Source organism: Calonectris borealis, chromosome 7 (genome assembly GCF_964195595.1).
Source record: "Calonectris borealis chromosome 7, bCalBor7.hap1.2, whole genome shotgun sequence".
Taxonomy (NCBI): Eukaryota; Metazoa; Chordata; class Aves; order Procellariiformes; family Procellariidae; genus Calonectris; species Calonectris borealis.
The window spans coordinates 6951338-6971868 of NC_134318.1; the positions used below are offsets into that span (position 1 = coordinate 6951338).

Sequence of the window (20531 nt, forward strand, 5' to 3'; positions counted from 1 at the left end):
TCATCACTTTGAGCAACAACAGAGGACAGAAACCCTAAAAACCATTAAAAAGACTTTAGAGTTGCTGAACGCCTCATTTCTTCCAAGATACACTGTAGCATTTATGTCCTAATCAGAACAATAAGCACTGCCCATTTTAGAGAAGAAAGTGAGAAGCTGCATAGATTCTGGAGGAACTTAGGACAGGACTGAACTCTAATAAAGGAGATTCAAGTTTCATTTACCTAGCCAGATTTGAGCAATCTTTTGGATCTAGTATGTGTCTGGCCCATTGTAGACCACTGCTTTAGCAAGAGATGGGATCAGGCAGACTGAACTCTTAAGCGCTGCTTCACACAACAGGGTACACCATCAGTACAGGGGTCTTACAGAAGCAGGAAGAAGAATTTTTCTAGATGACCTTACTATTGGAAATAACAATAATAAAAAAAAAATCTTGACTATATCTCCATAGTTAAATCCGTAAGAAAAACTCCAGTTTCATTCAGATGGTCCAAAAATTAAGGAAGGCAAAATTTCTCCCTCTTGATGAGTACAGGGGAAAAAAAAAAAAAAAAAATGGGACAGACAGTGGCTGGACACCAAGGACATGTGGGTATTTTGGTGGGACAGTTTTGTAATTCTGGCCAGGCGAGGTGTCACAGTCTGTGCTGAGATGGAGAAGTAGGCATGCCCTGCAGCTCTGGTGAGGTCCTCAATTTGAACAGTGAGAGAGCGGCGCCCCACAGCCCACTTTCAGATGGAGCATCCAGGCTTCTGGCACAAACCAACATGTGGAAGTTCTGGGTGATCCTGGGACCTGGCCCAGAAATACTCTGTTATAAATAATAAATAGCCTAGAAGGTTAAACCTGGTTTGGCAGGTTGCCAGGCACAACGCAGCCAAGTCCAAACTGAACAAAACTCTAATACAGCTTAGGCCAACAAATGAATCAGTATGGTTCTCTATAGAGAAGAGAGGCTGACGAGCATTATTCTTGGAAATCTTTTATCTGCAGACATATTTTTTGAGAGCCTCTACCATGTCCATGACTTGAGTGAGTTTGGGCCTTAAATTTGGGACCAATAAGGGAGAATGTAGAGAAAATTTTGTACTGATGTTAGATCAAAAGCATCCTTCCGTTTATGCTAGGCTCCACTGCTGCGACCCCAATCTATTATAACTTTGTATCACCTTTTGTCCTGGCACAAGGCTCTTGGAGGACAAGATAGTGAAACCATCCCCAGGTCCATCTTCAGATGTTGAATTTGAAGCTCCTTCTTTTTCATTGTCCTTTTGTTTGCTCTATTTGGGGGGAGAAAAAAGCAAGAACTCTCAAAGAAAAAAAAAAATCAACATTTACCATTATTCAGTAATGGATAGATTTAATCAGTTACTACAAATCTCATCTTCTCGGATCAATACATTACTCATAGCCTTTTAATCCCCAAAGGTTATGCAACAACAGAGGTGTTCACTGTTTATATAATGCTAAAACATCAGTGGTTCATCTGAGGCATTACATACGTTTGTAGTCACATCAAGAGTCAGGGCACCCACATCCATCTGTAGTTTTACTGACAATTAAGGTTGTATTTATGGGTTGGTGTGTGCTAGTTTATTTTTGCTGCTAACAGAGCAGAGCTCATACTAAATCAAACTTAGTAACTTAGTAACCCAGTCAAATGCTCCAATCTGAAGGAAAAAACAACTTTATGATCTAAAAAAAAATCATAAGTCTCAGCTAATAAATCATAAATCTGAATCCATATTGACAGGAGCAAGCCATCACACCTCCCATACCAGCAGTCAGCATGACAAAATGAAATAACTAATAGCTGAAGTTTGAATGCAAAATCCCCTTTGTGGGACACACTCCTCCATGCAGCTTAGCTCCAGGAGCAGCAAACCTGTTCCTACCAGGGTTGCGGGAGCATCTCCTCACATCTCTCAATATTTGCTTTAAGGTATGTCAAGAAGCTAACTCCTCCTAACAAGTCCCAAACTCTGCATGTGCACAATTCAAAATAAGGTGGTAGCTGAGATCAATACACAGAGGCATCCTATCAAGCATCCCATTAAGCAACTCTGTTTTCTTTTTAAAAGTTGTTTCTCCATATTCTTAGGTATAGAAATGTATTAAAGCTTAGAGGCCTCTAGAAAGATGTGCTTAACACAAGTTTAAAAAGCTTAAGTCAAAGCTTAATATCATTTAATCCTACCCAATCAAAAATGTAGCAGTGTTTTAGATGCATGCTCTGGAATGACAAACCAAGAGCACTGATCTGGGTTACTGCTTTACCAAATTAAACCATTTTGGATGGTGATAGAGGATGGGCAACCGTAAGGGAAGGTGCAGTGGTCAAGTTCCGACTCCTTTATTCTTCTTGCAACTCTTTTAAAAACCATTAACAACAGCACACCTAAGAACACATGAAACAAAGAGCTTGTCAAAATGACATTTATGTACCATGTCAGGACAAGTTCTCTGGACAGTGAAAAATCTTTAACAGCAATCCAGTAACTGTAGAAGGCTGAAGGTGTGACATCTCTCAAGTAGAAAATGTTTTAAAATACAGCTTCCTTTATTTTAAAAGTTAGAGTTCACTGCCACACAGTTAGTGTGGAGATAAAGAGATTCTATGCAGTTATCAAGAAAGTATTGCAAAGGGTGACCTGGAAACCTGAAAAGTTTCCCTCAAAGCTTTAAAGGTTTTTGTTATGAAAATTCATTACAAAAATACTGTGTTTGCCTTTATTTCTAAAATTTAGAGAAAAAAAAATCCTGCTGTGTCTATTATCAACTCCTACCTCCCATTTCCAGTTGCTACAAACAAACGATGCAGAAGCGCTGATTTATTCCTCCTAATAATCTTAGTTGGTTTTGATCCACTCCCTCTCCCAAACCTCTGGAATCCCGTATCTGCCTCACGCTTACCTTTTTGGGTGTCCGGGCCTTGGTAGACTTTGCCTTCTTCCCACTCTTTTTGTTCACCATGGATTTCCTTCCCTTCTTCTCAGGAGTAGGTGAAAGGATGGTCTCAGATTTGCCTTTGGCACCCCGTTTCTTGGCTAGAAGCTCTGGCTGAATTCTGGGCAGGACACCTCCACTTGCAATAGTCACACCCTTTAGCAACTGCAAGGAGAAGCAGTGTAAAGGAGCACATTACAGATTCTCTTAATCTGCACTCAAGCTATTTTTGCTGACTATATTACACATATGCACATATTACACATGTGCAAGAGTCCACACTTTCCAAAGCATTGCACCTCATCCCTTTATCAAGAAAAAAAAACAAAACCAAACAAAAACTATGAGGGAGAAAATCCACAATAACAAGAAACCTGGCAGGTCACAGCAAGGTCAGCCAGCACATCCCGGAGAACTCCGTTACTGTACGTGTCGGTCACTCTTCTCTCTTCCAGTGCTGGTCTTTCTGCATACCTGTCCTTGGTGACTCACAAGCAATGAGTGAGGGTAAGAGGAGATGGTAAGTGCCTGCAGGCTACTTAAAAAAATGACTGCACCACAGCCCTGCTCAAAGAATGGTTGTAGATCCCTTTGGCAGGGAACCAGATCTAGTGAAAGCAAGCATGAGCCCCAAGAACCTGCTTTGCAGAGGTGAAAAATAGGAATGGCTATGATATTAGGTGGATGACAAAATTAGGCTAATTCCTAATGGACAACAGTAGATCTAGTCCCCAGTTCACAGGCCAGTGACCAGCGCCACGGAGCAAGGAACGGGCTGGTAGTGTTAGCATGCTTTTCCCTCTCTCCTGGCCTCTGTTTTGACTTTTCGGTCCCCTTGACTGGAAACAGAGCTAGATGACTTCATGGGCACCACATTTTCATTATTTAAAGCAGTCGAATTAAGTGCAGAAATCTTTCAAAGTGTGAATGATGTCATCCATCTTCACACGGGGCCAACCAAGATGAGATCTTCTGATGCTGACTGAACCTTTCCGGCACCCCCGAATGCTGCAATTCGCAGCCCACACCATGATCTCTCTTCTCACTCAACAAGTTTTGCAGAAGTGATCCCACAAGTGATCCTCAGAGTCAGAGCACTGCAAACCACAGTCTGGGTGCTAATGGGACCTGGGCATATGGAGGAGGAGGCAGTCCTGGAGGCAGCAATAGCAGAGAGTGAGCCAGATCCCTCCCCAAGGTGGACCTCACAGACAGTATAATAGAAAACACACATTTCTACAGCTTTTGGGAAAAGGTCTTCCATATGGCACATTTTCTTTAAGTATTGGATGTCCCAGCGGAAAAAATTAAGCATCAAGTTTACCCACTTCAACAGGACTCACAGGCTGCAAAAGAAGCAAAATTTATATCCAGAGGGTTTAAGATGAGCTATCTCAGAACCTTCTTTTTTGTTTGCTTTTATTCAAGTGGGCACAGCCTTGTCTTCTTCTGCTCTAATAATTGTGTTCTCATTCATGTGTCAGACTAAACTGTTTCTAAGTAGTAGCAGCTTCATTCATGCCACAGCATGTAACTATCGCCCTGAAATGTAAATGGGTACCTGATTCAGTTCCTCGTCATTTGCAACTGCCAGGAGGATGTGTCTGGGGGCAATCCTTCCTTTCTTGTTGTCTCGTGCTGCATTTCCTGCTAATTCTAGGATTTCAGCTGTAAACACATTGAGATAAAAATGAGTAATGAAAATGCAACTCATGTACACCCTGTATACACACATTTTACATTCCTTCTTAATATCCATTTACCTTTTCAGGGGTGTTTCCCAATTTAAATGATCTTTGCTACAGAAAGGCAGAAACCAAACCACACTCAATGTATTTGTAAATTTACATAAAATAATTTGTCCTTCCTAATTCCCTAAAGGATAGCTAGCAGAAAACATGCTAAGCTTGGTTCACGTAACTTCTTTTACAAGTCCCAAGTCAGAATTTTCTTTCAAAAAAACAGGAAACACCCTACAAAAATGTACATCAGCAGTCCAAAATTTAGCAGTAACCCTGTAACAATAAAACAGTAAAGCATGCAATGAAACCCCAAACCTAGCAGAGACAGTTCTGACAAAACAGCAAGGATTCTCACAACCAGGTAAGACGAAGACTGAGGTGCATTTAAAGAAATACTTTGAAAGCCAACAACAAACTAGACAGGCGATGCTGCAATTCTGCATTGAAGGGCATTGAAAATCTGTGAGAAGCTTCGTTTCAGAACAAGATATGAAAGGTTTGACTCAGAGGCAAGCAGAGACAATGTAAGAGCTTCAGTGCATGAACTATTGGTAGAAAGTTCCTTCTACATCTCCGGGAACAGGACATCACTTCAAAAGTAGTTTCTCTAAATTTGCAATAACATTTATACTGTGACTAAAGTCACTGAGCTTTTTCTAATTGTTACAGAGGAAACACAGACACGTCTTTCTGAGTTTATTTAAACTGTAGCAATCAGTATAATTCATTAACTTACACAGTTTGGCCCCTACTCAGAAGTTATTTCTCATGTAAGAACACTACTGAAACACTGAGAAGGAAGGAGAAGGGAATGTTTTGCTCCAAATAATCATAAAAATCATATTCACACCTTGTTTCATTTTAAAAGTATCCAGTGTCCCTGCCTTCTGGATTTTGTTTTTGTATTTACATCTGTCAGAAACAGGGGTAAGAAAGTTACAGCCCATCAGTGTTCTATTGATGATATCTTACTCCTTTTTATTAACTAAATAAATAAAGAACTGTAACTATTATAAAAAGAACTTTCATGAAAAATCTAGTGGAAATCTACATAATGCTCTCTGGCTAAAATCCAAAGGATTTCAACAAGAGGTTTAGCTCTCAGTTCATGGGAAAAATACAAGCTTTCAATTTCACTCAGTGAGAATAACAAAAGTGCATACTCGTCATCCCGTTTTCACTACTATACAGCATACACACTCAACTGAATGTTGGAGATGTAAAAGCCGTTGTTTAGAACTATGTGCTTATTCACAATGAATTGTTTAAGAAACAGCTAGTGTCTGTTGAAAATTTTCACAATTATTCATGCAAAACTTACAAGAAATGTTACCAAAGTTGTAAAGACAAACTCTTAAATTTTAGGAAATATTAGAACCGTGGTTGCAATAATTAAGCCACTGGCATGAGGAAAAAGCAGTGTGCGATCGGACAATCAGAAGCAGTATCACGCCACAAATACACACTGGGCCTACATTAAAAGTTAGGGCAGCAACCTCAGCATTGGCATTTCCTAACTTTGGAGTGTTTGACTTGGACTTTAAAGAAGGAGACTGAAAAGAGGTCCTGCATAATCCAGCTATATTCACCCCTGTGGGGGCTGCAGGGCTGGAAGTTTCAGATGCAACTCCCAGACCGCTGCCAGTGGAGCTAATGCAGTAGCAGACAGCAGAAACAGATTGCCATCCATTGTGCAGACCAGCATAAAGCAAGAAAAGAGACTCAGACTTCTCCAGTGGGTTTTGCAGATTGGTGCTGATAGCAGAGGAAGATTGCATCAGGGGAAAAAAAAAAAGCAACACATACTTACCTGCGTGGTAACCGAAGTTCTTTCAGATGTGCCAACAACAGGCACATCCTGCTACCTGTGTGCTCACCCCACTCCCCCAGGCTCTGGGTCCTTTGGCCAGCAGCATCCTGATGGTGCACTCAAATGTCCTCTGCCTAATGTTAAGAGCAAAAAACGCAGAACGCTCAAATGCCAGCCCTCTACCACAGGACACCGGGAAGAAGGGAATCCAAGGCAGAGATGATGTATGGCAGACTGTGGAATATGCATATAACTTATCAAAGGATGCCAATTATTTGCATAGGTAAATAATTGCCTTACCTCCTTCTAACAATTGTCTATATGCATATTTTTCTAATGCTGGAGGCAAGGACTCAGTCTTAAGAATATAAAATGGCACTTGCAAAATGCAACATCAAATCTGGAGGCTTCAGTTATCACATCCTCTGCTGATAAGAACAGATCCCTAAAGAAACTGCTTTACATTTCAAGTAGAAACATCTTGACAGCTGAGGTTACCCAAACTCTAAAGAGATTAGTCTGAGAATATAGGTCCTATAATGAAGTCCTATACTATAACAAGCTCTCTTGAAATCGGGCATCTTGATATTCTCAGACATAAGTTGGTTTTACTTTATGACCTCTCAGCAGCAGACATTAAGAATTAAAGTGAAATCTGAAATAATCTTGCTTCCCTCAAGACTTAAAATCCACACAAGACGCCTCCACACTGGAAGCATAACTTCAAATTCAGACATCTTCAGCGCAGATGGCTAAAAGCTCATTTATGCACTCCACAGTTCACCTTAGCCTCAGATAGACATCGAACGTATGTCAACAGAGTAATGCTCAGATCTGCCCACTGACTCTACACAACTCCCAGTCGTATCAATAGAGCCTTTTCTCCTGTTTGATAAGCACTCGGGACCAGGCAAGAACATAACTGTCTCCCAGCTGACACAAGCGGCAGCCAAGCTATGACCTGAATGGGATTACATCTTCTCATCCTGTGACGTACAGGAAAAAGAGGTTTCTTTAGCTGATGGATCAACAGATTTGGAGTGTCTGGGAACTAAAAGCACCATAGCCAGGCCAAAGCTATTTGTTCAGCCTGGTTTTGTGAAGTGCTCAGCTGGACTGATAAGAAAGATATACAAGAACTACTGATAGCAGAATCAGAAAGATTTCAGACACCTTATCTTGTTTTCCACTTCCCCTTTAGGATAAGTTTTGAGAGTTGCTGTTACACTACCCTGTACAAATCTACCCAATAATACCTTTGCTCTGAAAAGACGTATCAGGTGATGGAGTCCTGGGTCCTCCATTTGCAAGTGGAAAAGCATCTGCTCGATTTGTCTCTTGATGGCAGATGAGTGAAACAGACAGAGCAGTATGCCAGCTGATGTCCTTCAAAGGAGGAGGTACTTGCTGGTGTTGTGTTCTGCCCTAATTTAGAGAAGATGGCTTTCCATTGTCATCTTCTGTGAGTTCCTCTGACCAGCACACCATTCACATGTCTTCTGCTTCCTAAGCAAGAGGCATCTGTATTCTTTGCCTACATTTTGGGAAGGTGCATTATGGGACACATGCAGTCGATGTTTGATTTAGGTGATGATGACTGTAGTCAGCCCCGTGCACACTCAGAGCATAGTCTGCAATGTGTCTGTTGCAAAGTCCATAAATCCAATGGGACCGAGGCCAATTTTTCATGGAGTTTTAACTCTGAAGCCAGGAGAGCCCAACACTATTCCAGTAAACACAACCTTCTCGATAGGAATTAAGCTGCAGTTTTGCAATATGATTTTCAAGCCTAAGATATAAAACAGCATAAAGAGATTATAAAAAAAAGCCTTAGAACACTGATGAGATCTTCTTCACATTAGCTAACCAGTCGAGGTAAAAGCACCTCTTCTTGAGATACATTGCGGTGATTGCTGGCATTTTAACAATGGGGTTGATAAGCCAAAGCACAGGTTTGGCGTTGATAATGGCTGTGGGATGCAGCCACAATCAATCTTGCATACAAAGGGAAAAAAATGGGGATCTAGTAGCTCGTGACACAGAACACATAACAAAGCCAAAAGGCAGTCTGAACCATGTGGCAACGGGGAATGAGGATGCTCAAGATGTATATGCACCATCCAGGTGATGCTAGTCAAGAGGCTGAGTGCTTTAGGGGAACACAAATATAGGCCATCAACAGACCACATGCACGGCCGATCGCTCACAGGAGAATCACTGGTCCATGCGAGGCCCTGGATGAATGCAATCAGACAGCTCTGGTCCTGTTCGACTCTTCCAGCCTCATCCACCTTGCCCCTATCCCAGCCATGACTTGCTTTCCCAGCTCCATAGTCCATTCTCCCTTCCTCGGCAATCCACACCAGAGACTTCTATCTCAGTTGCCTTTCCTGGACAGTCTCCGTTTCTCCCGTCTACTCTTCTCAGTTACAGTAATACTCAGGCTCATTCTTCCTTTCTAGGTTCTTCATTATCAACACCTCCTCTATAGGGCCTATGCCCTATTTTTCCAACTTAACTCTCCAGCTTCCTGGCAGGATTTTTGGACACCCCTTGCCATTTATTTGCCCACTGGTCATCAGTTCAGTTCTCCCCACTAGCCAGATCCATCCCTGGCTCTGTCTCCAACATCAATATTTTTCTCCCATAACCATTGTCTCCCCAAAATGTTATGATTTGTTCCCAGTCTCCTTCTCTGACCAACGTGGAACCCGTTCCCAGTCTGCTTATCCAGTTAATTCCAGCCTGCCCTTCCCACCCCACGGACAGTAAGTAGGATTAGCCTTTCCTTCAACTCCTATTCATGTACACCCCGCCTTCAGTCCCAGACCTCTTGCCACCCGCCTCTGTGCGGCTTTTGCCTTCACATCAGAGAGCTTCCTCCCCTGTGCTGCCCGGTATGCTAAGGCCACAGAAAGCCCACTCCCTGCTCTCTGTGCTCTGAGCAGGAGCAGCCAGGGACAGCAGTGAGAGGGAAAGGCCTTCTGACCACCTGCAGCCACGGGCTAAAGCATGCTCAGCCACTGCCTGGAGTGGCCCACGCGCAGTCCTGTCACACGTCAGAGCTGAGAGGTTGAGGCACGCTCCGTCGCTCTGGGGGGACGATGCATAAGCAGTCTGGGCAGCACTGGGAGCTGAGAGAGGCTGGAGCATGCTCAGTGGGGACCAAGTCTTCGGAGATTTTAGCTGTTAAAATCAAAGAAGTCTCTGCTGAGCATGAGCAAGCTGTGATTTTTCAAAGTTACAGGTTGGCCAAACAGAGCAGATTTCTCTGAGATGGCAGAGACCACCCTTCCCCTTTCGTAAAGCATCAAGTCCCTGCTCAAACGCAGAGAAGCATCCAGGCGTTTAGAGGAGAAGTTCTCATGAATGTTTTAACATAACAAAAAAAACCATGGTTCAACCTGCTTCTGTGAAACAGTTAAAGAAGCAGACTCCCTTACTCCCAGCCTCCCAGATTTAGCTTGAAGCAGTTCCCCTGTGTGCAGGCTTTCAGCCTGAGTAGCCACCATTTCATAGTTGCAAGTCCATGAGAGAAAACTGGAATTTGTAATAGGAAGTATCAGATAATGTTAAGAAATGTTACCAGTCTGATATATAATACCCTCTTTGACAACAGCTTTGGAAAAACACATTTTGTTTGTAAAGGCTTCCCAAAACCAAAGACTATATTCACACATATATATCAGGAATAACTAGATCAGCAGGGTTAGATGTTGCAACACTGTTTTTAATTGAACTATCCACCTTTGTAATCTTTTCAAACAAAACTCTGGATAGAGTGCAGGAACTTTGGTTTGGAAAAAACAGTATCCAGAAGCAACAAGGTGTTTGCTCAGAAACACTACTCCATTCTACTACGATATATACAGGGTTGGGGCAAGAGGGGGTTCTCTCTCTGCTGAACCAAGCAGCTTAAAATAACATTCCCTTACAATTTATGTGGGCCCCTAGCCTACGCATCTAGCAATTTTCTTGCCTGGTTGACTACACATTCTTTTGTTCTAAAACAAAGTGTAGGCCCACACATAATCTGCCCTTACCATATTAATGATTTAAATTAAACTGCACCTACTAGCCAGAAGCAGAGCCAAGCTATACGCTGTTCTAGTTCAGATAATGGGTAAACAGTGCTGTGCTGTATGTAATAAAAAGATGACCATAAGTTAGTCTGCCCTACTTAAGTGCTGCATATACCAGATGTGCTGTTGACAATTTATTACTACGCCTTGTAATAATTGCCACAGCTCAGAACAAGCATCTCCAAATGTTTATCCTAGAAACTCCTTTGAATGCTATGGATCCCTATGGAGTGGGAAGAGAAAAAAAGTATTCCTCCCCAGACTGAAGGTCAGCAGAGTCACTATGCAACACATTATTCAGTTATAAAAGTTAGTGCTATTTTCAAAACCCATGTAATATGGTTTTCATCTTGCAATACCCAGACATCCAGAAGTCTGTAGATGACTTCTAGGCGATTCACAATCGATGATAAAGTAAAGGAAACACACCTTGCTATAGAGAAATTCATATTTATGACATTCCTGAAGAGGCCTGAACCTCCACTAGAAAACATACAGAGGCCTGCCAACCAAAACAAGGTTTAAAATCACTGTGGTAGAGCAGGGGAGCTACAAGTGCTATGAATCCTCCACCTCCACCTTTCGCCCTCGCCCCCTGCAGCCTCTGAAGCGTCCCTGCTGAGTAACGCTCCATGTTGCAGACAACTAAACAAGCTCTGCAAGTCGCAGACTTCCCCCGTACAGCACAACTGCACCAGCTCCACCGAGAGAGAGATTTCTGCAGGTACAAGACTTCATTTTTGATGCATGAAACTGGATTGTGCCAATATGAGCATACATATGTTCTTAATGAAGTGAAAGATCTCCTCCAAAATCACTTAGAGAACTGGTCTTTCTCTGTGATGAAATGATCTTAATACAAACATGTTTGTTCTTAAACAGTAAAAAAATAAAACAAAATCAAACGAGCAGGAGAGATGCTCACCATCTTGGATTTTGATTCTGCTTTTCAGTGGTGTTTTTCTTTATTTTAAAACCAGCTCCTTTTCTGGACTTATCTCTTGAAGGAGCTGGGGGTGAACATAAATGCAAGCTTAAACATTTTGTTTACATTTCTTCCAAATAAGCAACACTTTTTCACTCCAGCTCCAGAAGTAGCCTCGGGGGGGGTGGGGGGGGTGGGGAATCGATTCTCATCCTGTAACTAATCAGCACAAATGTGGAAGTTTCAGTAACATACTATTAGGCATCATCAGAAATTTAATTTATTAATAGTGAAATTATCACTCTCTCACATTTTCTCCACACCTTTGAAAGGAAACAGTGCTTTTATTGTCTGGTAGCAAGAACAGGCTTTCATGTGTAAAAAAGACAGCCATGTTTGCATAAAGACTGACATGCTGTTACATAGACAATCAGGCTCCAGGCAAGCTTCTTCCATGCCACTTTGGCAATAAACTATGCCCCTGAAACACAACCCACTCAACTAATTCCACCCAGGCTTGTGACTCCTCACAGATTCTCTAATGCACCTCAGTCTTGATCTGTAACACCTAAGTAACCTGAACCAGAATCCTCTCTCTCCACCGGGCGTTGTAACAATTTGCTAAGGTGCTACTTTCCATAATTAAATAAGAAACCAAGCAGATATGATTGCAGAACAGTCTGAAACATTGCAATACATCACAGTATATTGCAGTATATTGTATCACCATGTGACACCTGCCCCTTCCTCTGAGGCCAGTTTCAGAAAGGAAGGGAAAAGAAAACTCGGGGTATGTGGGAAGATTTAAACCCTGACACAGTTTCTTTATACACTTAGGCAAGCCTAAAGTATTTTTAAAATACAAATGAACCACCTCTATATTTCATAACACTTTGACACTGTTCTGCAAGGAGAAATGCAGCCAGCGAAACAGAGTTTGTTCATTTAAAAAGCACAATAGATGTACCAGGTGGATTTGCTTTTTTTTCCTCCTGTTATTCACATCCAAGTGTATCAAAAGGCTAATTCATAACAGTTTTCTCTTGGACAGAAACTACCTAGATGTGACTCCTCACTCTGCAAAGCAATAAAAAATAATTCTTCCACCTAGTGACCAAGCATGGTGCCTCTAAAGGAGAAAACTTCCATCCTCAGCCTCTTCAAAAAGCAAATTAATCTCCTTAGTGTTTTAAGCAAATTTCAACAAATCCTGCACTTGCAGAGCCTGATTTTCAGAAGTGCTGAACATGTTCATATCCCATCCCAGATATCCCTGGCTTCTGTGTGTGATCAGCACTTCCAGGATCAGGTTCTTGGTTTACCTGCTAGGTACTCTATGACGGCTGCCATGTAAACTGGTGCTCCAACACCTATCCGGTACTTGTACGTTCCTTTCTTTAAGTAGCGCATCATCCTCCCCACAGGGAAAATAACGCCCGCCCTGCTTGAGCGTGAGAGTTTGGACATTTTCTTCTTCCCACTTCGGCCCGACATCTTGCAGCTTTGTGCTTTTCAATTTGCTGGTGATTCTTATCCCCTTGCTCCAATCCAAGAGCTGCAAGAGAAAACAAACAGGATTGGTGTTCAGCATGTGAGGAACATCTTTATACATTATCTTGTGCTGCCAGAAGAAAAAATCCAAACCCATTCTCAATACCTGTTAAAGCTGAGGCATTATTCATTAAAAGTTGGATAACTGGAACATTTGCTACAGCTTTTCTTTTGACTACTGCACTGTCAGTGTAGCAATATCACAGAAAAAGTGGTTTGGAGAATATAAAAAAAAAAATTAGAAAATCAAATGCACATTAAATGAATCTTAAAAAAAAAAAAAAACCAACCACAAAACCAAATCACACCAAGGCAGACATCCACAGCACGGAAGATTTCCATGCTGATTGTTAAGTTTAGCAAGTTACAGACAGCTGAGATGAACTGGCAAAATGGACAGCATTAGACAATCTGAAAAGCAGATACTGGTGCCACCTATAAGTAGAGGAAGTCGTACTGCTCGCACAGGAGAAGATAAAACCTACCTACAAACACACTGCTTCTTCACAGGTCTTTTATACAGTGAATTTCAATGCATGGCTGAAGAGGAGAAGCAGGCAAGCAGCTATTCTTCAAGCACCTCCCCTCACGCTGCTCTGGCCTCAGGAACTGAGCCCCAGGGGCCAGCTCACAGGCTTCACCGCTTTCATAATTTTCCCTGGATCACCTTCACAGCAGCTCCTGGGAGCCCCAGAAGCCTTCCTCCGCAGAGCTAAGGGGGAGGTCTTTAATAAAAGGACTGGCTACCAGGTTTTTCTGTCCATCAAGCTCCCTGAAGATGTGGTTTTTCCCTGCGTTAAGAGCCAATCCAGCCTATACATAGGGGCAAAGAAAACAAATCTCATTTTCCCCTTGTTTTTCTGGCAACAGTGAGATTGCAGGTAAACGGACGACAAACCCTGGCGTCAGCCCCTCCCAAGTGTGCATGCAGTCGTAGTTACACACCTAGTTCTCACTCGCAGTCACATAATGGGGAAGTTTTAACTCTGTGTCCAAAAATGGTTTTTAACTCCATTTTGACAGCTGCCCTGGCCCGATTATGATCCTGGTTACCACACAATAGATCAAGATTCACTCCTCTGAAATAAACGAAGAGCACGTCTGCCATAGATGTATTTCTGTCAATGAAGGCACAGCTACTTAATTCCCAGTATTCATTCGCTTCAATGAAACAAGAAAACAAAAGGAGGGAAAAATACTATGATGACTTCAGGTGATACTGTTAAATTTTATCACAATCTGCATTTTAAATAGTCTTCTCTCTGCTCCCTCCTCCCCCCCCCAAAAAAAGTCATTTGACACCACTGTAAACCCTTAGGAAACAATCAACATTCATCCAAGGAGGGCACAGAAATCTCTGTTTCGTTCTTATCCTGCTTATGACAAATCAAATGCATGTACAAAGAGGGTCACCTGTCCTGTCGAAGCCAGACATCCACAGAAACCAGCTCATCCGTAACAGCCAAATTCAAGGGTGGGTTTCTACAATAACCTAACTTGAACGCTGGTTTCATTATGATATCAGGGAAATAAAATCACCACAGGGTCTGCAGAGATCTATAAAACCCTGGCATGTCCTTGTCTATCAGCCAGATTATTTCTTCTTTCTGCGTGCAATATATTATGGGGGCACAATAACAAAAGTTGGGAAAGATTAAATCAGTAAACCTATCAGACACGGTCATCTCAAAACTGATGCTGCTCATTATCCCACTCCGAGTTCCCTGTGAACTGCCAGCCTGGAATCACGAGTGGTGGTAAAAGAGCTCATAAACTGCCGCTTGCAAGTGTGGATTAAAGGCAATGGCCACTTCAAACAGACACAAATAGAAAAAATTCCCAAGCAATCCATTAATCGCATTGATGCAGGAGTAACCAGTTGTGTAGGATAGGGAACAATTGCTAGGAAGCAGCTCCACTGATTAGGACCAGCTGGTTACCGTGGGGGGAAAAAGAGCTGTTGTGAAGAGGCAAACCTTGCGCTAAGGTGTGTAAGCAAGAGGAGAGCCAGCACTGAGCTGAGGAGCTATGCCCAAGAGCAGATACCATGCTTCAGGCATGCGGAGCAACGAGAATCCAGAGGAGGGTGATGAGAACGACCGGACGTCTGACACAAACTAAAAGGGAAGGCAAAAAGAAGCAGGGAGACATGATAATGGTCTTGAGAGACGTAAAGGGCTTCTTCAAAGGTGGAGTGAGTAAGTGTTCCCTATAAAACTGACAGGAGAAGAGCAGGACTCTTACAAAAGCTGTGTAGCAGGGAGGAGAGCGGAGCACTGGACCCAGTCAGATGGGGAGGGGGCAGAATCTTCCTGCCAGGACAACTTTAAAACGGTTAGAGAATATATGTCAGAAATGGCACACAGGCAGCATTGGATCTGCCTTGGGACAGGAGGCTGGATGAGATGATTTCTCGAGGTCCCTTCCTCCAGCCCTCCTGCTCAATGAAATTTGCAACCTGTGACAAACCCTTTATAAACTTCCAATTTCGTATTATGTTACCGATTAAGCTTTATAAAGTGTCCTTTTCAGTTCATGATAACTGACATTCAAATTAGTGAATAAACGTAGGCTGGGAATTAGGTTTCTAGCGAACTTCTGGAACAGCCTTCTCTTATGAGTAATATGAGCAACAATAACTCATTTTAAGGTGGAACTTACTAAATGTATGCACTAGGCTATGATTTGATTCCTGCAATACCAGCAGGACAGTTTCATCACCCGAGAGTTCAGTCCTGCACTGAAATCCCTACAGAGAGCCATGCTGAAAGAGCACACTACAAACAATGATGTATCAAAATCATATTAAGCTAACCTCTCATATATTCGCTGTAGTACCAAATTCCAACTGCGTGTAAATCAATGAAAAAAAAAAGCAAACATCATGAGATTGCATCCACAGAAAATACCGTGGTTGCACTTGATCTCTGTGATGGAAAATCAAAACATATTTGTGTAACTAAGCATACTGCTCTGGGGCATGCTGTTGCATTATATACATTTCTGTTTAATTAATCACTTCTGGCTCATTCTTCTGTTGCCTCACTGAACTTTCCACCTCTGTCTCTACCCCTTTATTTTTCCCTTCTCTCTCACAGCAAGTCTCAGCCATTTTTTCCCCCTGCTGCTAAGGCAACCTTTGGAATCCCAAAACATTTTTCCAAATACACTGCAGGTAACAGATCAGGTACGTTTGCGGAATTTTGTGAGAGCCTAAATACAAAAGAGGTTTCAAAACTCTACTAACACTGTCTCTCTCTCTCTTCTTTGCAACTTACATGGACCAGGGTATACTGGGGAGTGACATATACAACAGCATGTTCTTGTCTTGTCCTGTCTCCTATGGGAGGTGATTTCTGGTAGGAAAAGCAAGCTATGGCATAGTCACATCTACTAGAAAACAATTCCTGTGGACCTGGACAAAGAAACATGGTACGCTGGGATTGCCAACTATCTACGCTAGGTACCTTTGAGGGTGGACACTAAGGGAATGGTTCACAGGCTCAGGTGACTGTCAGTCCTTGGGATCTGGAAGCTCTCTTGCACAGAAGAGCTACGCCTGGTCTGCAGTGAGGCTCCAGGGGTTCGTGCCCTGCTGGCTCATTCCTCCCCCAGGCAGGGGTTTGGTTTACCTCAGAGGATGCACGTCAGCTCAGCCCTGACACAGTTACATGAGGCACTCACCTGAACTGCTCCAAAGCTGCAAACAGCTGAAGACCAATTTGAGCACTGCTGTCCTAATTGTTCTCTTCGGATGATACAGCTCAGCATCCAGGGCTTATCAGTTGAAAAGGACTTCGGCCTACCCACGTTAGTTCCCTCACTGCCAGCTGATTCATCGTCTCTACGTTTGCCCTTATAAACTACAGTCTCCGTGAAAAAACACAGCCATGTCATTTATGTGAAGTCCATCCTCGCTGAGTTAGAAGAACTGCGTCTATATCTGGCTACCACGACATGATGAGGCTTGGGCAATTTAAAGCAATTAATGTTTCCAATCCCTTAATTGGTCACGGCACACTCCTACTCTGCCATGACTCCAACATCCCTGTGTTGCTATGGGGGATTTAGTAGCTACCAGATCTCCTGGAGCTCTTTACAATATGATGAAAATAGAGTAGACTTTTGCAAGCTGGGCCTTCCTCTGTGAATTAAATCTTCTTCAGAGCCCAAAACCAGCCAGCGTATTTTCCTTCTGCCTGCTGGAGAAAGAGCTCTACCTCCTCACTTCTCTCAGGTGGGTCTGCTGGCCACTTGGAGGGTCCCTCTGCTACAGGCACTACCACCCTGTTTTCTTCCACCGTGGTTATCAGCAGAGGGTGATGACGGCTCCACAAGGACGCTGGAACCAGAGACCGCCCTGGGACATTCCTCTCACCGTTGTGCAATTTGCATCCCACACCACATCCCCACAGATCAAGGATTACCAAAGCAACCTTAAAACCACTTTCCGGTCCTTCCAACACGGACACTCAGAACAACAAAACCTCATAATCATCTTTAGGCACATAAGGACACATAACGTTTTTAGAAAAGTAAGAATGACCTGCAGACACAGAAACAGATTGCGACCTCCAAGTGAGCCTGAACGTGAAAAGCTGGCCAGCAAGCAATTTCAAAGATTAACATGTCAAGATCTGGCAAGAAAGCACGGATGCACATCAGAACGTTCAGTGCGGTACAAAATGCCTAAGATACATCAAATCTAAGTTTTTCTCTAAGAGAAAACACAGAAAACAGTAAAAGAAAAGAAAAGAAAGCTTAGTTTGCACAACGTAGCACCAAAACTGTTGCAACACTGATGGAGAAAAGTAAATTCTGGTCGTTTCTCTTCACATCCCCGATCATACACAAGACAGAAGCAGGCTAAGATAATAGCTACACCAAATACGAAATGCACACTAGCAACTAGTTATCACTAAATATTTGAGCAATGATTAGGTAAATTCCCGGTCAGATTAAAACAGCTGGCATTGCAGCTTATCCTTCTGGACTTTACAGGTGGCTACAACGTCATCTGGCAGACTAAAATTTAGCACAGCGTGCCAAGTGCCCTCCCTCAGTAAACCAGAGGTTCAGAAGTGGACATTACACTGGGAGCTACACCAGAAGCTCAGACGGGCTAAAACCCTCGGGCACGGCTGGGTGCCAACCTCAGTGTCCTGGCTCACAGAACTAACGCCCGAGTCTTTGCAAGGTTTTGTACCGGAATGGTTTCTACTGAATTTATTCACCAATGACATGTTGGACACCATTTCCAGATGGTTCACGTGTGCCTGGCATCTAGGAGTCTTGACTGGACCAAATATTGCGAAAACTGGAACTCAGCAAGCAAAGACTGAAATTGAGGACATGCAGGACTATCAACACACCTGCGCGTCCCTCATCTCCAGCTTAAGAGCTATTTCAACAGTTAGGAGATGACAAGCAATCCAAAGACATTATATCTAGGCGTCAACTTAGACTGCGCACTTGTATACAAATGCCACTTTCTGAAAATAATAAGACCTAAAGCAGAAGCTTGTTACCTGAATAAATCGGTAAGGCACAACCAATGTGCAAACACAGTGCTATTCAGCGGGCAAGCAGCACGCCTCCTGGACTCAACCTACTCCAAAACCGATAGACACAGACCGCCTTCCTACTGAAAGAAGCTTCGCGGGCACACTGAAGCCAGAAAACCCCGGGGGTCCTCGCAGAGGCAGCTTCCCCTCACAAACTGCAGAGGCTGACCCCCGCGGCACAGCACGGCTCGCAGGCTGAGGGGATGGGCCTCGGTATTGACTCAGACCGAGTCTTTTGACCTTGCTGAGAGCTCCCGAGCTCGCGGGGGCCAACCCGGTCACCGCCAGGCCCCCGGAGCCGCCTCAGGGCCAGGCGGCCCGGCCCCGGCCGCTCAGCGCTGCCCGCTGAGGAGCGCGGCCGTGGGCAGCCCCGCCCCGCGCACGCCTCGCCGTTGCCTGGACACAGCCGCCCCGCCCACTCCCCTCACAGCACCGCCGCGCGCCCCCATTGGCCGCCCGCAGTGCCGGTGGGCACCACCCCGCCCCGCCCGCTGATTGGCCAGCGCGCCGGCCCCGCCGGCACGTGGGGCGGCCGCAGCGGAGCCCGGGCTAGGAGAGAGCGCGCTGATTGGCCGGGAGCCGGTGAGCGACGGGAAAGGGGCAGGGTGTGCGCGACGGCGCCGCGTGCGCGCTCCGTTGCCGGCCGCGCAGGCGTCTTGAAGCGCGGCGGAGGGGGGGAGTGGCCGTTGGCTTTCCCGCGCAAACGCTCCCCCCCACCCTCCCCTCAGCGGGCTCGCTCCCGCTGTCACGGAGGCTTCGCCCGCTGTTTGCGAGGGGCGGCGGCGGCCGCCGCCAGGCGCGTCCCCGGAACGGGAAGTGCTGCGGCCTCGCCTGGCTGCGGGGCGAAGGGGGAGGGAGGCGGAGAGCGAGAGCCGCAGGCGCGCGGGGCCCGCGCGCAGCCCCCAGGGAGGCCTCGCGCCCCCCCCCTCCCCCGCCGCCGGCCCCGCGCGCGCCGCCGCCGCCTCGCGCCCTAACCGTCGCCCGCGGCGGTTCCTCCCCACAGCCGCACCACCCCCCCCCCCCACGCCCCCTTCCCCTCACGGCGGCCGGCCGCTGCCCCCGCCCCGGCCATGGCCGGTCCCTCCCGGGCGGCTGCGGAGAAAGGCAGCAGCGGCGGGAGGAGGAGGTGGGTCGGGCGGCCGGGAGCGGGGAGAGGGAAGGAGAGGAGCGGGCCTCGCCGCGGCCCCGGAGCCCCCGCGCCGCCGCTCCCCTCACCTGCCGGCGCCCGCCGCCTCCTTCTTCTCTTCCCTTCCTCTTTTTTTTCTTTTCCTCCCCCTCTTTTTCTCCTCTCTTTGCCCCCCTCTCCTCCCCCCCCTTCCCTTTTTGGCTCCCCCACCCCCCGCCCGCACCCTTGCTCCGCCTCAGCCGCCGGCTCTCTTCCCGTATTGTATGTTTCAATGGCGATGGCGGCGGCTCCTCTTGAGGGGGGGTGGAAGGGGTTTCCTCCGGCTCCGCATACCGCCTCTAGGAGGAGTCACTGCAGCCCGGGCCTGCAACAACCCCCCTATCGCTGCCGCCCTCCCAGACATCGCGCCGCTCCTCCTTGCCCGGGCCCCAGGGCTGCTGCTGCCGCCTTCCCACAGGCACCCCCTCCCCGCCTCTTCCATCACTCTCCTCCCCCCCCCCCGCACGCTCAGGGGAGAAAGGGCTCCCCTGACCTCGGTCCCCACGAGCTGCTGGGCTTGCGTTCGTCGGGAGCATAAAGGAAGAAAGCCCGGCTTCCCATCCTTTCCCTGGTCACAGGACGAAGGAGTTTGGGGCCGTAGAGGTTTCAAGGCAGTCCCAGCTTGGGCTAACGCTCAGGATAGGTTTTGAGGTGTCCTCCGCCCACCCTGCCCGGTTTTTGTTAGGAAGGGAGCCGCCCATCCCTATATCCCTTAGGCAAGGTGACCTGCCGCGTCTTGGTA

General features: G+C 45.5%; 1 protein-coding gene across 3 annotated transcripts in view; it reads right to left on the reverse strand.

The window, feature by feature from the left end:
• Positions 1-20220, reverse strand: part of MACROH2A2 (macroH2A.2 histone) — a 28370-nt gene extending 8150 nt beyond the window's left edge. Inside the window, exons 1-5 of one of the 3 annotated variants that reach the window (XM_075154170.1) lie at positions 19974-20220; positions 12832-13064; positions 4512-4618; positions 2918-3115; positions 1174-1284 (exon numbers count right to left, since the gene is read on the reverse strand). In XM_075154170.1, coding sequence (XP_075010271.1) covers positions 1174-1284; positions 2918-3115; positions 4512-4618; positions 12832-13003 — 588 coding nt within the window. In that variant the 5' untranslated portion in view covers positions 13004-13064; positions 19974-20220. Of the gene's footprint in view, positions 1-1173; positions 1285-2917; positions 3116-4511; positions 4619-12831; positions 13065-13545; positions 13855-19839 lie in introns of those variants that run through there. The other 2 variants (XM_075154169.1, XM_075154168.1) reach the window with 2 other exon arrangements.
• Positions 20221-20531: the final 311 nt, after the last annotated feature.